This window comes from Thalia democratica, chromosome 8, assembly GCF_965202585.1.
Source record: "Thalia democratica chromosome 8, ktThaDemo2.hap1.1, whole genome shotgun sequence".
In the NCBI taxonomy this organism is placed as follows: Eukaryota; Metazoa; Chordata; class Thaliacea; order Salpida; family Salpidae; genus Thalia; species Thalia democratica.
Genome location: NC_139172.1, coordinates 6,766,393 through 6,783,580, shown reverse-complemented (window position 1 = coordinate 6,783,580; position 17,188 = coordinate 6,766,393). Strand labels below are relative to the sequence as shown.

At 25.0% G+C, this 17,188-nt stretch overlaps 1 protein-coding gene across 1 annotated transcript; it reads left to right on the top strand.

The window, feature by feature from the left end:
- The first annotated feature begins 904 nt into the window (after positions 1-904).
- On the top strand, positions 905-6,086 carry LOC145842473 (prenylcysteine oxidase 1-like). Its single transcript, XM_082949925.1, has 11 exons — positions 905-953; positions 2,283-2,456; positions 2,867-3,076; positions 3,322-3,508; positions 3,773-3,869; positions 3,935-4,055; positions 4,343-4,523; positions 4,880-5,002; positions 5,216-5,326; positions 5,462-5,644; positions 5,786-6,086. The coding sequence occupies exons 2-11, from the start codon at positions 2,288-2,290 to the stop codon at positions 5,934-5,936; spliced, it is 1,533 nt and encodes a 510-aa protein (XP_082806051.1). The 5' UTR covers positions 905-953; positions 2,283-2,287; the 3' UTR covers positions 5,937-6,086.
- Positions 6,087-17,188: the final 11,102 nt, after the last annotated feature.

The window sequence follows — 17,188 nt, the reverse complement described above, 5'->3', positions numbered from 1 at the left end:
TCTGCTAAAACGTGACTATCTTTTTTTCCGCAAAATCTCTCTCAATAAATAGTAAGTTGCAGCAAAATTTTTGTTTAGTTTGCTATCTACTATTTCTCACAAATTTTACTTAAGCATTAAGTTCAGTGTTGTTTTGTGTGTTTACCTTGAAATAGTATTAGCATGCTTATAAAGCTTAGTCTACAAAAAAAAAATGAGTGAAAGGGTATCAAAATACTTAATTATTTAAAATTTAAATTCATTTCAAAATATTAGTGTTTTGTGAGAACGTTATGAGTAGCTGAGTTTACTAGTAATCAAAAATAGAGTAGTATGTTAAAAGTTATATTAGTTTTATTCCACTTATTAATTAAAAAAGTTTTAGCAAAATATTTAAGCTGAATAGTGTGTTTAAACAATCTGTTAAACTTAGAAAACTAATTATAAAAGTTATAAAAGTATTGTGAGTTAAAATTTTTTTTATTGTATCTAAAGTAAGAGTTTATTTTTTTAGCTTTAAATTTAACTTTCTAAAGTAATTTTGATAAAGAAAATATGTTTATTACCTGAAATAATATGTACTTTTAAAATATAAAAATGCTTTCTTTTATGGCAATTGATAAAACTTTAATAAGTTTTGAAAATTTCCTAAACAATTTTAATTTTAAAGCTGGTTTTCTTATAAAATAAAAGTTTTAAAGTGTACTATACTATATAAAACTCTATACTATATAAAATGTTTTATAATGTTCCAAATAGTTATTCAAAAATAGAAAAAGTATAAATTGTAAAGTAGAAATAATATTTTTTTATTTTACGGGATATACTTTTTAAAACTAAATAATTTCTTTAACACATTTTTATACCGTTAGACGTAGAAAAATTAAAATGTATTATATCATTGCATAGTAGCAAATATTTTTTCAGAATAGTTTAATGCTTAATGTTGTTTGAATGGTATTTCAATAAAAAAGGTTGGTAGTGTAGATTTGCTTTCTAATACTCCTTAGGATTTTAATATAGTTTGTACCGTAAGTAAAACCGATCATTTTGTAGCAAACTGTTTATTGCGAGTATATATTTAAATATCTATGTAGCAAACAATTAATCAAACATAATAACCTAACTAAATAGCAAAATGTGTAAATGATAATGTGCACGCGTAAACTTAAAAGCCTTTCATTTTTAAATATAAATCTGTTAAGATTATTTGAGCTTTTGAAAACAAATTAAAAAGTTAACACTATTTTTTTTGATTATAAACTGTCAAATGTATAAACATCATTCATAAAAGCATAAGCTTATTAGCTTAAAAATGTAATTTTAAATAAAAAAACTTTAATCTTATAAACTTCATTATACAAACGCAATATGCATGATATATAAAAACAGTTTAAAAGACTGTTCAAAAATTAATTCTAGATACTTTGTGTTTAACAACATAACAAAAAAAAAACTCCTTGTAACTTATGTAGATTTAAATGTTAAGTTTAAATAGTAGCTTACAATGTTAGTTTGGTCAGCAAAGTTTAAAACAGTTCAAAGTCTAATGTGACTTTTATAACTTTTAACTATTAAGTATTTAGTTTTTTTTTGTTATATGGTAAGGCATAAAATAATACGTTCTTAAACTGTGTAAACACAATAGTTCAGCAAAAATCTAATAAGTTATGTACCAACTATTACATAAAGTTTTATTTTATATAAACGTTTTAGAGAAAACTAAAAAAATAAACTTAAGAAATTTTTAACAGCAACACCAAACACATATAATATAGAGATTGTTTTTATATAAAAAAAATTGCCCAAGACCTTTTCAAAAGTTTTGTTTAAAGAGAAACTAAAGTTTGAAAGACTTTTAAAAACTTTAATTTCAATCAATTATGACGTAATTATATAAGGTTACAATATGAAACTACTAAAATAATCGAATTTAGTAAATTCTCAGTACAGCTATTTTCCCACTTGATTCTACTTGTGTGTGATTAATTTCGATTCTCCTTATCAAATTAGTATCAATTCAAATCAAGGGCTTAAGAAAAGCCAAAAAACTTCAAGTACTTTATAAATTTAAGTTTTAAAAAAAATTTACAAAAAAGTATTTGTTAAAGCATTTTACAATACATTTTTTTCTAAACGAATATGTACAAAAAGTATTGCTTTTTATAAAAGCTAGTGAATATGTTCAACTAGTTGAAGAACATTACAATACATAGTAAAAATTAAACTTATAGTAGACAGAAAAGTATTTCAAGTGTCTGATATAATAAACATTATTTGATATACTTATATTGTTTTTTTAGGTTAGATGATCAAAGAAATTATGAAAACAGCTATTGTTGCAGTACTTTTCGCCTTTTTACTTAACATCTATTATGGTGAAGCAGAAGTAATTCCTGACTTATTTTCAACTTCATACAAACAAGAAGTCTCAAAAATTGTAAACTCTGCTGACTCGAAGCATCCTAAAAATATAGGTAAATAAAAACAAAAAACTTTTTTTTTAACATTAAAAAGTTTAAGTTTTTGTAAATGTAAATAGTTGCTACTCAAAATAAAAATTTTGTTTTTTTAAACTTAAGTTCACCTTTTTAAAGATGATATATTGCCACTCAAATCATATCTTAAAAAAAAAGTTTGAAACACTTATAAACACATACTTTCGTTTTTATACAGTTTTTATATTTTCGTTTTTATACATTCAGTTTATATTCAACTTGATTGCTAAAGACTAAAAAATCACAAAGAACAATTGACATATTTAAGGACGATTTGAGAATTTAAACCATTATAATATTGTTACCGTTTTTATTATGAAACAAGTACTTACTAAAGTTTTTTGAAGTAAGACAAATATATTATAGAGTTATAAATTCAATGAAAACAGGCATCATCGGAGGAGGCATTGGAGGGTCGACCGCGTCGCTTTTCCTCCGCTCATTGTTCGGCGATGACGTCACAATAGACTTGTACGAGCCGGGGGAGCGTTTGTGCGGCAGGGTGAGGGTGTTGGAGATGATGGGAAGGAGTTACGAGTGCGGAGGTTCGATCCTCCATCCGAAGAACTTGTACGCGAAGCATCTCGCTCAACATTTTGGTTTGTTTATGACTTAAGAGTTTACAATGTTGATTTATTTTGAAAATATTTGTTTTGATTAAACTTTATGTACTGATAAGTTTTAAAAATTCTTATAAATTGCTATTTTTACTGAAGATTTTTTAGAGTTAAGCAACTTTTAATCTTCCAGTTTAAAATGCAGTTGAATTTATACGCTCATATTGTTCTTTTAATAAAAGTTACATTTAAACTAATACCAACAATAATATTTAAACAAAACAAAGATTTGCCTAAACGGGAAGACAACAAGCATTATGGAGACATTGAATTTTGGAATAAAAACGAAAAACAGTTCACCATGAACAGCGGCGACAGTGGATTGAAAACTTTGTTTTACATGATTTGGGAGTTCCAGTTTAGCATCATTAGAATGTTCATGCTAATCAAAGAATTTATTGGAAAATTTTTAAAGTAATTGATATAATATTCTATATTTGATTTTCAAAAGATCAAAATAACAGTTTAGTAAAGAAAATTACGTTTATAAAATTGGTAGAATATTTTTATTATAAAAAGTATTTAATTATTCCTAATCGTTAAAAAGTTTGAATAATTAACTAATTATTTAAAATGATATTTTCAAATCTGCTTTACCTAAAACTAGCTTGACCAATTTAATTGTCTAATACTTTTTTTATGGTCGAGTATTAATGTAACGAGCAAACTATAATACAGTATTTATGAAATACAAAATGATGGAAAGAGCTATTCTTCTGTTAGAGAATTATTAAAAGGAATAACTCCAGACGAAAAGTTCTACAATTCAACTCAAGTTTGTTACTTATTATCTAAAGTGTTTTATTATAAAAAATATAATCAAATTTTTTTTTCTAACAGAAAACAGCGTGTGAAATGCTTATTGATAACAATGGAATCAGCGAAGAACTGACAAACGTTCTTGTAAATGGTGCTTTGCTGGTCAACTACGGTCAAGATTGCAATTTGAATGGTTTTGCAGGTTACTAATGGTTGAATATTTAAAAACAATGATCATAGAAAATAAAAAAGTGCTACAAAATATTTTATATATTTTATTTTTATAATTTAGTACCAAAATACACAATATACTTGAACAAAAGTTTAATAGTTAGTAAAACGAAAGGAGTTATTTATTTAAATTTATAAGCTTTAGAAAATAGTAAACTTGTTTTTTCTTTAAATATAGTTTGCAGGTTTAAAACATTAAATTGCTAACCTTTAAATCCACACCTTAAGTTTTTTATCATACTTCTAACACTTTTAAAGGCGCAGTTGGTATTTCTGGGTTTGAATCAGGAACTTGGGCTGTTAACGGGGGAAACTACCAGTTGTGTGAAAGATCAGTTGGTGAATCGCGCGCCAATAATATCAGATCAGCTGTGAATAGTGTTGAGTTCAATGCTGCAGTTAAAAAGTTTTCCGTATCATCAGATGGAAACTTGACCAGGTTCGTTTAAAATTTATAACATCATAATGTTATAAGACTACAGAAATGCTAAACCTTAGTTTTTAAAGAATATAACAATAAAACAGTATGCACAATAACTTGTTTCAAACTGTTAAGTGTAGACAAATCAGCTAGTTTAAAATTTATTTTGGCAAAATTAAAACAGTACTGTAAAAAAACCTCTGTCAAAGTTATATTTTTATTTTATAAAAGCGCAGGATTACTTGTATGCTTGCGATTGAAAATTATTAGTAGCTAAACCTATTCAGAAAAATATCTAAAGTTTGCGTTTTATTTATCAGGATAATATTTGTTTAAAATCAATATTATTTTACATCCAATTTGAAAATGTTTAGATCATATGATATCGTAATCCTAGCGAGCCCACTTTATTACAATGGACCATCGATAGATGTAAGTAAAGCGTGCTCAAACGGAAGGAAGTGTCCTACAAACAAAAAACACAAACAAAGTTACAGGTTAAATATAAATTAAAATCTTAAAACTAAAATGCTACTATTTTTCTATCTTGTTAAGACGAAAGTCTGTATTTAACAGTGAGCGCAATTTATTTAAATTAATTTGTACACCTCAATGTCCTACATAGAATTTTTCTATCGTTTTAAATTAATATGCACCTTTTAAATAGTTTACTTTAGACAAAGTTTTCAAAGAAAGGAATTGAAAAACAGGTCAACAGTAGCAACATTCGTTTATGGTAGACTCAACAGCACAACTTTTGGATGCAAGGGTAAAGAGTGTCCTATAACTAAAATAAACACGATAGAAGACAGCTTTTACAGGTGTGAAATCCCTTTAAAAAGTGTTGTATTGTTTAATTGATTACTTTACTAGTTAAAATAATTAAAACTAACTTGATTTTTTATAAAGACTGAAATGATTTTTTAATTCCAAAAACGACACAATTTAATTTGCAGGTCAATAGCGTTACAAGCACCAGCAGACTACAGTTCAGACGAAGATAAACTTTTAAATGAAAATAAGTTGGGAGTTTACAAAATATTTTCCACTGAAACTCTCACAGACAATCAATTAGATTATTTGTTTGAAATTTACAAGGAAAAGAAAGAGGTCCCATGGAAAGCTTACCCTAAATTTCAGTCAGTATAAAAAGTTAAAATTAGTATTTTTTTGTATAAACATTTTTTACCTATAACTTTTCAACTTATAAACATTAATTTTCAAAATATTTTTCAATTTAATATCACATATCAGCTAGTTAAATTTAGAAATACTTTCAGACCTCCAGAGCATTTGGAAAGTTTTGTATTAAACGAGCAAGGATTGTATTACACGAGTCCTATTGAATGGAGCGCGTCAGCTATTGAAATGTCCATAATCTCCGCTAAAAATGCTGCACTGTTGGCATTCAACAACTGGTTTGGTCTTTAGCTTACCCTAAAAAAAATCAAATAAAGTCTTGAAATGATAATTTTTGTTCATTTGACGAATTTGACCAAAAGTTTGAAAACTATCGTTTCATACTTGTAGCATTAAAAACTGAATCAGACTTAAAAGAACAAAAGCTAAAGATGTTTTGTTTATAACCTATTAATTTTTAATTTTTTATTTGCATTTTAGCAAATTTTAGATAAACTTTTTTCTCTTTTTAAAAGTTTTATACAAGTTTACCTAACTAATTTTCAAAAATAACAAATACATTATGTTTATTAACAAAGTTTTATAATTATTTAAAATTATTCCGTCCAGTTCAAGTATTCATTTTAGCTACGTAATGGTTAAATTATAACACTATGTCTAACAAATTCAATATTTTTTCGTAAACAATTTAAAAGTTTTATTTATAACTTTTGTCTTCATTTGTTAATGCTAAATTCAATACACTTAACACAATATGTATTATCAAAGCTTTAACTCTTTTGAATAACTAGTTTTATACTTAAAACTTTTATTTTCATTTAACTTTATAAATATATAGTTTTTTCATGATATATATTGCAAAATGAAAAGCTAGTGTGAATAGTTGAAACATATTTGTTTGCATTTTGTTAAACTTATTGTAATTTGTGTTTTTTGCATACAATCATCGTAATAAATATTCTTAGATAAACTTTTTCATTTACTTAACTTTATAGTTTGTCGCTTGAAATAGATTTAGCTAGTGATAGTAATAAAAACTTAAGACTTTAAGAAGAATGTAAAACTTTAAAAACATTCGGCTTGAAAATCTATATTCATCATTTTTGGCTGTAAACATTAGTTAAAACAATGGTAATTTTTTTATATATTTTATATCGAGAGAGTTAAACTTATTTAGAGATTACATTTGGATTTAAAAAAATTTTTATTCATATCTTTACGTTTTAGTTATATATTAATAGTTATAAAACATTTTTTTCCACTTAAACTAGAATAATTAAATCAAATAGAATGTCACAAAAAAAGTTCATACAAGAAAATTCATTAGAAAAAATGTAAAAGTTTACTGTTGTCTGATTTTTCAATAAGTCTAAATTTTTACTTTCTAGACGGTTTAAAATTCTTGAGAATTGTTTTTTTGACACTTAAATATTAATACTTGCTCCTACTATTTCAAATTTAGAATGAATAAAAAAATTCGTATTCTACCGATATTATTTTCAAACTTAACCAAGTTTAGAGCTTTCAGAATGAGAATTTGTACTTTAAATTTTGAGCCTAATTATCATTTATAACTCTAATGAAAACTAATTAACAATCTTAAATTGTTTTTTAATAAAACTGTTTATATAAAATATTTTCCTTTCCAGAGTTTTTCTTGTACTGAATATCACTTACTTTTAAGAACTTTGCATTTTTAAAAAACATTAAAGAAGTATTCATTCCTTCATTCCATTTTTTTTTTCTTGTATAAAAATATTTTTGCCAAGCATCGTTAGATCAGAAACTTTTTTGTGTATCAATTAATTATTAATGTTGAAGTTTTTTTTAATTTTATTTAGTATGCATTTAAGCGCCACATAAATCATCTTTATTAGCTGCTTGTAGTAGTTAGTAAATTTTTTTAAAAGCTAGTTTCATTAAATAAACAGGTTTTTAAGACTAAATAAACAAAAAATATGTGTTTGAGTGAAAAAGCGGGCCGTGAAAAAAAAGGCACCATAAGGGAAACTTAGATAAGTTTAACGAGAAATTTGAACTTAACTTTACAATCTTGGTTCTATAGTGAAGAGCAAAAAAAGGTCTTAGGTACATTTCACGAAAAATTCAAAAATTACATTAGGTGTACTAGGGTCTGTAATGAAAAGTAGAAATTTCTTAAGCAAAGTCTACTGATGATTTAAAACTTACACTAGACGTTATGGAGTCTTTTATGGGCGATCATTTTTAAAAAGTGCGTATATGAAATTGAGTTTAGGAAACTTTGATTTAAACTATAACAAAACTAAAGATTAATTTTTTTTTATCTTTTTAAAAAAATAATCTTACAACAATTTTTTTTTAAATTAAAGAAAATATTTAGGTAATCAGTTTATATACATAACAGCAAATTTATTTCTTTTGATAAGTTGTGATACCTGATAGCCTAATCTGTTTTTTTTTTGGAAACATTTTGTCTCAATTATTTCTCTAAGTTACAATTTAGTTTTATTTGGAATTTTTTATGAAAGCTTTAAGAACTACAGTGCAACCGCAACATACTAATACATAATATTGTTTTTGAAATTTATATTTAATGATTAGTGAGTTTAGAACACTGTTGTACTTTATGTATTTATAATTTTAAACTAACTTAGCATTTTCCATCTGCAGCTGCAATAAAGCTATTTTAAGACAAGGTAAATTAAGGGTCTTCTTTTTTTTAAGTATATATAAATGAAATTTGAATAAAACTAAGTTTATAAAAGTTATTGAAAAAAATCAAAAAATAAATACAAAAATAAAAATAAGTTACGCTAACTTTCTTAACTTGTTTATTAAGTTAAGTTTTAAATAACTTTTTAGTACTACAGATATTAAACAAAAATTTAAGACAAGATTTATTAGAAATGTTTTTTATTGAGCAAACAAGTAAGATATACTTTAGCTAACCCTTATCACCTACTTTTGTTAGCAACTAATTTTGAAATAAAGGTTAGGTAAGTAAATAGTTATGGGTTTCATTAGAAATTACTCAACTAATAAAATTAAACCACATCAATCAGAGATAGATTAACAGTTTAAAATTACATTATTAATTTAAGTAAGATAAGCAAGGTACAAAAATAAAAGTAAAATTAAATTAAAAATAAAGTTAGAAGTAGAATCAAACAATAAGTAAAACAAAATAAGCGAAAAAAACAACACTTATAACAACTTATAAAGATTAGATTTATAAACTTACTGTTGCTTGCATAATTTAGGTCTAAATGTTTTTATAAATTCTAAAACGTTTAGATGATAATCATTACGTGCTTTACTTGAAATTTAATAATGATTATCATTATAACTCTTTGACAATCATAATTGTTTAATAAGTGTTCAGCAATCATCGATGACCTATTAGATGATTTATTCAAACCTGTGTCCATCCAACTTCAAAGGGATTTTGAAAAATTTTCGTGTCTTTTAATATGAAATCTCTGGGACGTTCTCTCGATATGCACACTATCACAGTAGCATTTGAACTTATAAACGACTTTAACTTTTGTTAGATCGGCAGTGACATCCTATAAACTTCATTAAAAGGGTTTCTTGTAAAATGGTTAATTCTTAGTTGTACAGATCTAAAAGTAGAGTTGACAATGTATTTGAAATATTTTCAATATTTGTTATGTTTAGTTTTCCACTTATTTTTTATTTCGTAAATTGATATAGCAAACTAAAGTGTTATATTCTTTGCACTTTGTTATACGCTACGTAAACCTCCAAAGCCTATTTTAATTAGTGAACTGTATTAAAAAGATAATTTCTTGATAGTATAGAAATATGTATAACATTGTTAAACTGTATAATATAGAATTTCTTTTAAAACATATAGCTAATGTACGGTCGATCAAAGATTTTTTTAATATGAAAACTAGGAAGCTTAGTCTTTAAGCTAGGGAAACCTTGCACTTCAAGATTTATATCAAACATTATATTATCACTTTATATCAAACATTTGAGCTTTATTTATACAGACGGGGTAAACTTTAAAAGATGTAAAACATTCAGTATCAAGAAACAGGTATAATTTAGGAGATCTTAGTTATAACAGCATTACAAGCTGTTTTAAAAATTTAGTAAAAAAATAACTTCTATGTCTCCGAACAAAGTTAGATTTTTACTTTTTATCCTTTAAAGATAATCTAGGTTTAATTGCAACTACATTTCATTTTAAGGAAGTACATACATACTTTTTTAAGTTGTTTTTAGCTATACAACGTTGTAAATCTTTATACGAAATGCTTAAACTTAATAATGCTAGTTATCAAAATCTTATAAACACAAAACTGAGTACAGACTATATAATCTATAAACGCATACTAAATAGAAACACTCATATAATTTTTTAAATTAACCATAGAAAAACTGTTTAAGTATTAGTAGACTTTAAAAACAAAATGTTTTTATAAAAAGGTAAGGAAAGGAAAAAAATAAAACAACTTTAAAAAATTCTAACCCAACGTAAAAAGTTTATTACTTCAAAATATTATATAATACAGTGTTGATGAATTGTATAAATAAAATAATGTTTGTTACAAAACAGCTTTCACAAAAAGTCTCTTGTAGTGATTTGAAAACACAGCTTCTTTTATGTTTGTGTTGAACAAAATGTAAACTTTATCGCTACCTTTAAACTACAAGTTGTTTTTTCTTTTTGTACCAACTTCTGTCACTGTTTTTGTACCAATAATCATCTTATATTTCCTTGCACTTCGCAGTGCACTTATTGCTGTTTAGACCTTTTGTGTTTTTGAACAAACTGTATTCACCTTTTTCACATGAAATGCTGCCCTTTTTTTATGAAACACGTATAGAAAATTTCACCCAGTTTGTGATTTTGCTACCTTCATTGATTTTTTGAGAAATCGTAATAATTAATAATGGAAGTTATTAACAAAAAGTTTTAGCTAATTTTTTGTTCTTGTTTCACTCCTCGCATACTGTTCGCTCGAAACAATTGTTAAGAATATTATTATGTGTACAAAAGTTAGCCCGGTTACTTGAACTACGAAGGTTTTGAATCAAGTTTACATAACATTTTTCTCATATACGTCATTATTACAGTCACAAAGATACTCTATTTGAAATATTACGCCAAAAGTTCGAATTATCTTAGATTTTTTGTCAGGATCAAGCTGTTTCGTTTAACCATCTGCAACCTTTGAGTTTTTACCTTCATTTATTAAGTAAAAATTCACAGAATTTTAAGCATCGTTTGTATTTAGCAGTAAGCAGTTCTGTTTTTGTATTTTCAACCTTAAATGATTGTGCTGACATTAACTCTCTAAAAACGTTCAAACAAAACTGCGACCCCCTTTGCAAGCTTGCCTTTATCGGGGGTTGAATTCAGATTGTAGGCTCTGCTGATAAAATATTGCGCAAGTTCAGGTGTTTTGAACAAGCACTGGAGTATTGAGTCAATGCAAGACGTGCTTTCCAGTTTTTCCAAGCCGCAAAGACTTTTTTCAAAATCGTTGTCAGACAAAAATCTTCCGAACTTTTTTTGCACCATTAGAGGTTTCATTTTCTTCACAATAACCTTTACTATTTTCATCTTATTTTTTGTTGCCACTTTTTTGACAGCCATTATTAATATTAACCATGTTTTTTGCAGATTTATAAGAATCAAATCAACCTGCTTTCTAAAGACTTTTGTTAGTAATTCCGTCACTAACTTTTTGTATATCTGCATTTCAGTCACTAATAACAAACGAAACTAATTCTTGTGTAACATCAGAATTATCATCAGGTGAAGTAGTGTAATAAGTTTCATTAAGACTGTTTTTTTTTAATATAATCTAAAAAAAGCCGTTTCAAGAGAAGTTTAAAAATGTTATTCTTATTTTTTCTATTTATCTGAGCTTCAGCTCCAGTTTTATTTTCAATTGACAGTATTTAGTCGAATAAAACTGAAAGGTTTGTTGTTCTGCTATCAATTACCGACTATTTTGTGATTGCGCACAATTGTATGACAATCTCTTCAATACGATAATCATTTAAAAATAAGGGGAAATTCGAGTAATTTTTCTTGACTTCAAAAATTTTAAACATAACAATATCTTTGTTCTTTGTTCTAAAAGAATTTTTTTTTTGTGTTGTTTAAAAGCGTAATCAATAATCATACAGCAAAAAGTGTATGATATTTTTTTAACTCGAGTTTATTAAGTCGGTGCTAGAGCCGAAAGACAAAATTAAAACATTTTGGCTTTTTTTTAGTTATCGCAGCATATCTCCAAAATTTAAATTTTCACTATTTTGTTTTTACTTTTTTCGGCGAATTAATTTTATTGGTAAACTTTTTTTATATAAACTTAATATTTTGTGAGATAAAGGCCATTGACTGTTTGTTTAGTCTTTAACCCTTGTCTTCTTACTTGATCAAAAAAAAAATTAGGAAAACCTAAATTCACTATGTAATAAATATATATATTTTTCAATTTTAAAATTAAGACAAAAGATTTTTTAAATATCTTATTTTAAATATTTTTTGAGACTAAGTAGCCACTAAAGAGTTTCCTTTAGTTATCGCACCACATTTTTTGAGCCAACTTTCTAAAGTTTTACATTAAAATAAGATTTTAACCAAACAAGTTGTATATTTAAGTAACTTTCGTAAACTAAATTAAAGCTTATTTACTTCGACCCACATTAAGCTAATAATTTCACATCTTGCCTGCCGACAAAAAACGTTACTCTCCCCTATTTTAAATAAAGCTTTTGATAGTGTGACTAGAGATATTCTATTTGGCAAATTATAGTTTTATAAATGGAAACTAAAGTTTTTTATTGTGATAATATCTTACTGAATGGAATTTTTTTTTGATTTTTACGGGATATGTTTCAACCAGCGAAAATAATGATGTGAAAGTACAACAGAGTTTAGTTCTAGGACCTTTACTGTTTCTTAACTGTTTAATATATGTTAACCGTTTGTAAAACAATACCGGTTTTTGGGTTCTAAACTTGCATATGAATTATCATTGTGTACAACTTTCTTAGAAACACATATGCAAAAAACAGTGCTAACAGTACTTCCGAACTTTAGATAACTTAAGACTTGCATATAAAAAACAGACTTAAGTTAAATGTTTATAAACAAAATGCATGTTTTTCATAGAGATAAAAAATAATATAAAATAGGTTAAACAATGATGAAAAACTATTTAGTTGTAAACATTGTATAAGGGATAGTAATATAAAATAAAAAAGAACATGTAAAAAATTTAAATTTAAGTTATCAAACACAGTTGATGTTTTGTATAAAAACAGATAGTCTTTAAATAAAAATATTTTGTATTTTATTTCTAATTCACTCTTCATGAGTCACATAAAATACAGTTAGTTGTGCTAGGTTAGTACAAATAAAGTAAAAAACAATGAAGTCTATGTACTTAAAAACTAAACAATTAGATGTATTTGTTATTAAAAGATACAAAAAAATTGTAACCTGAAAGTAACAAAATAGTATCAAATGTTGAAAACTTGTTTAAACTTGAGCTATTTAGATGTCTTTATGTTTAAATAATGACTTTTTACCAGTTAATAACAAATTCTTTTTTGAAAACATAGATAGAGTACACAACCATTAAGAATATCTACTTTAAAAAATTGTTCGTACCAAACTGTAACAGACATGGGTATGAACCTCTAGTTTATGATGGTAGCAAGTTATAGAGAGAACTGCCAAATGATTTAAAAGATCAAATCAGTTCTGAAAAAAACCAGCCTGGTCTTAGACATTTTTTACTTTAAGAGCAATTATATTTTGATTAGAAAATGTTGCACTGGGTATAGTATCTTCATATTTTCAGGAAATTACTGATAACTATTTTATACCTAAGGATAGTCCTTACTAAGTATGCTAATTAGGTTCTAATGACTTTAATCAAGTCTGAATTATTTAATTATCAGTTTTCATTCATTATCAATTTTTGTCATAATCTTATGACATTTAGACTTTGGGTGAGTTTTTATTTAGTTATATAGTAGCTTTTTGTAAGTACACTTACTAAATTTTTAATATATATGCTTAAAAACAATTGACTGGTTAAATAGTTAATAAAAAATACTGTTAAAATATAAACTTTGAAATAGTCTTTATGAAATTTATTTAAGTTTTCCTCTTAAAACAAGGTTATCAAATCAAAGAGTTTTGAAGTACTTTTTTATGTTTGTTGACGTGATTTATTTTGTTATAGTTGGTCTATAAGTATACATATAAAATTGTAGTTGTAAAATTTGACAATTCAAAAAGATAAAATATTTTTATTTTGGAAGCATGTATATCTTAACGAGAGCTTCTTATTTTAAGTTAATTAAAACATTATTTTTTAGGTCAAATTTTTCATTAGATATCGTTTCTTGTTTTATTTTTCTACTAGTGTGTAGGTACTACTTTTTAAACCTGAGCTGATAAAGTTTTTAACTTAAAAAGACTTTTTTTATATACTCAAAATAGTTATCAATCATTACTTTACAAAAACTTTTACTGTTTTAAACAAATCTACTTATTGCTTGATAAAAAAAAAACATGATAAACTGTTTGTAGACTGACGACTGCAAGTTTTTTGGTTGCGGCTGACTGACGAGTTTCAATGAGAACGAAACCCGAGTCTCAGTCTACCGAAGGTTTGTGGTCTGATAATCGAATTTGATCAAACCTTTATGTGAACTTTTCTCACGACATACAGAAGTCCAAACTTAGGCTCTGTAAACTTTTGCCGATACTTTCTTTGCTATTTTTTAGTAAAAATCCTTGTTGTTATATAAAAGTTATTAAATATTCAAACTTTATTAATGTGTTTTGTTGCCATCAGTAATCTATACAACCGCGTTGTTTTAAATAAAAACACTTAAGATTATTTACTAAATTAAGAATTTAAGACTTAAAGGTTTTATTCTAATTTTTTCATATTTAATTAGATTAAAAATACACAAAACATAGTGTTGTCTAAAGTCTGTGTAAGATTATGATCAAATTAATTTTACTAGTGTTGTTCTTAATTTGTTATCATGTTTTTAAAAAATCAAAACTTTTTTTTAATTTTGCTGAAAAATAAACAATGTTTTACTAAAAAGTTGTAAATGTTTCAGATTGTATTAAGTTATCTATTAAAAAATAGTCTTATTTTTAGCAAAGTGTGTAACAACGTTTTTTTTTTAACGAAAACTTTGAACTATTTTAACATACATCCTGCAAAGCTATAATATCATAAAAACTATTTACTATGGTACATATATTAAACATGGTTCAAAATTCAACATTCCTTGAACTTTGTTTAAAAAATTTTATTATTGACTTCGTTAAAACATTTTAATGTAATATTGATTTTTTTTTGGTAAAAAAAACTTTGTCTTATGAAGATAAGTTAAAACTTTAAACATTCTCAAAAACAAAGTATGTATATATAGATCACGTTAATGAAAATGAAAATGTTAGTGTAGTTTAATGCTAAGGTATACAAAGCTTTTAAATATCTAAAAACTTTATGAGTAATAAAAAAAAATGTGGTCTGTACTAGGAAATACTATTCGAAAATGATTAATTTGCATCATTTATTGAATATTAGAAATGACATTGCTTGAAATTTAATACAGTTTAGGAAAAATACACAAATATTTTTAGATAGCACTAATAACTTTAACTCTATTTTGTATAAGAAAATAAAACTTAAACAACAATTTTTTAGTAAAATAAATATTTTTTTTATAAATAAGTTTCTATAAAAGGTTGATGTACTCTTCATAATTATCAAAATTATTTATATATCGAGTCAACGCAATTTAAAATAACCTAGAAAACTTGCTTGTACCATATGACAATGAAACAAAGTGTTTGATACGGTTACAGCTAAAAATATTGTTAAAGACTACTTGGTAATTTACTTTTATTCTTATTATTTTTTATTTACCTTATCTAAACTTTCATAACTTTTTTTTTGTCTTTAAAATATTTTTTTTAAATTATTTCTTTATTTAAATCTGTTAAATTACTTTTAGTTCGAAATCAGCAGACGTTTTAATTCAATCAGCAGACGTTTATTTTAGTTTTTTTTATGTTCTACAAGTTAGAGACATGAGCATTTTATCTACATCACAACTTAATCTAAACAAGTGTTTAACTAAATAATTACGAGCTGAATTTATATCTTACTTTTAAAACATTACTTTAAATATTGAAAAAAATTAATACTAAACTATTTGATCAGGTTCTCTTGTGTGAGATATTCTTGATAGTTGTTTAGATTGTGAACTCGAATAAGCTTTAAAAGTAGTTTTATAAACTAAGGTTTAAACAAGCTGATTAATAAAATTCTATTTTGTTAAAACGTTTTAATATCACTTTACTTTAACTTAATCTCTAAGTAATCTATCTAAAAAGTCACTTAACTTAATTTAATTACAAATAGTTGACTAAGTTTTTAGAGCATTTTTTTTTAGCTCTGAATATAACATAATATAGAATGTATTTAAGAAGACTGTAACGTCTTATGTTGTTTAGTAATTTAGTTTAAAGTAATTTCTATTAAATATATACACTAGTTATTTTTTTATATTATTTGGATAGCTAATTATATTTTTTAGCGAAAGAGCTTATTACATTATTATAGTTTGTATTGACTTTATTTTTATGTTTTACAGCTGATTAAAATATCTTTGTAGATAAAATATTTTTTTGAAGTGTAAACTTATACTTTTTTTAAACTAAAATTAAAATTTTGTAAAAATATAAGAGTAATGTGGAGCATATTAGTTGTTTTAAATTTTTAGTTAGGAAAACACTAGATTATTAGTATAGTATTGTGTTATTGTTACCAAAAACATTTTCAAAAACGTTTAAAATTAAAATAAATTCAAAAAAAACAATTCAGATAACTTATTTCATTGTATAGCTATAACTTTACTTACCAAAACAGTCATTTTGTTCTATAATACTGAACACAATGATTATTTAACCTTTTCGAATTGCACATAAGTACTGGTTCTCATTGTTTTGTCACAATGTTAGTATCATAATCACTTAAGTATTTATTTGAAAAATTATTACATTTAAAAATGGTTTAGAAGCATCTGCTTCATAAGGACTCTTCAAAAATGTAAACGCGATGATTTTGTAATATTAATATAACTATATAAAAACGTATACAAAAATTTTGTTTTACTCAACTGAGGTGCCTTTATTAGTTTTTTTTTTTGAAATAAATAAATAATATTGAAACGTGATTTAAGTTTAGCAACTTACTTTTTTTTTTTAATATATTGTTTTTTTTGTCATGAATTAGTTTATTGTTTAGACTGCAAATAAATTTTTGCAAAAGATGATCACTGTGTTTTCACATTTGAATCTTTATTATAAAGTAAATCAAATTAGTTTTAAAAGTTTTTTATTTTAGCTTTAAAGTATACACTATAGTTATTTAGCTCTCTTTTTATAAGTTTCATTTTTAATGCATAAAAAAACTTTTTTATCAGCTTAGGCTGTTATATTATAAAATGTAGAAAAACTGCTTAGCTAG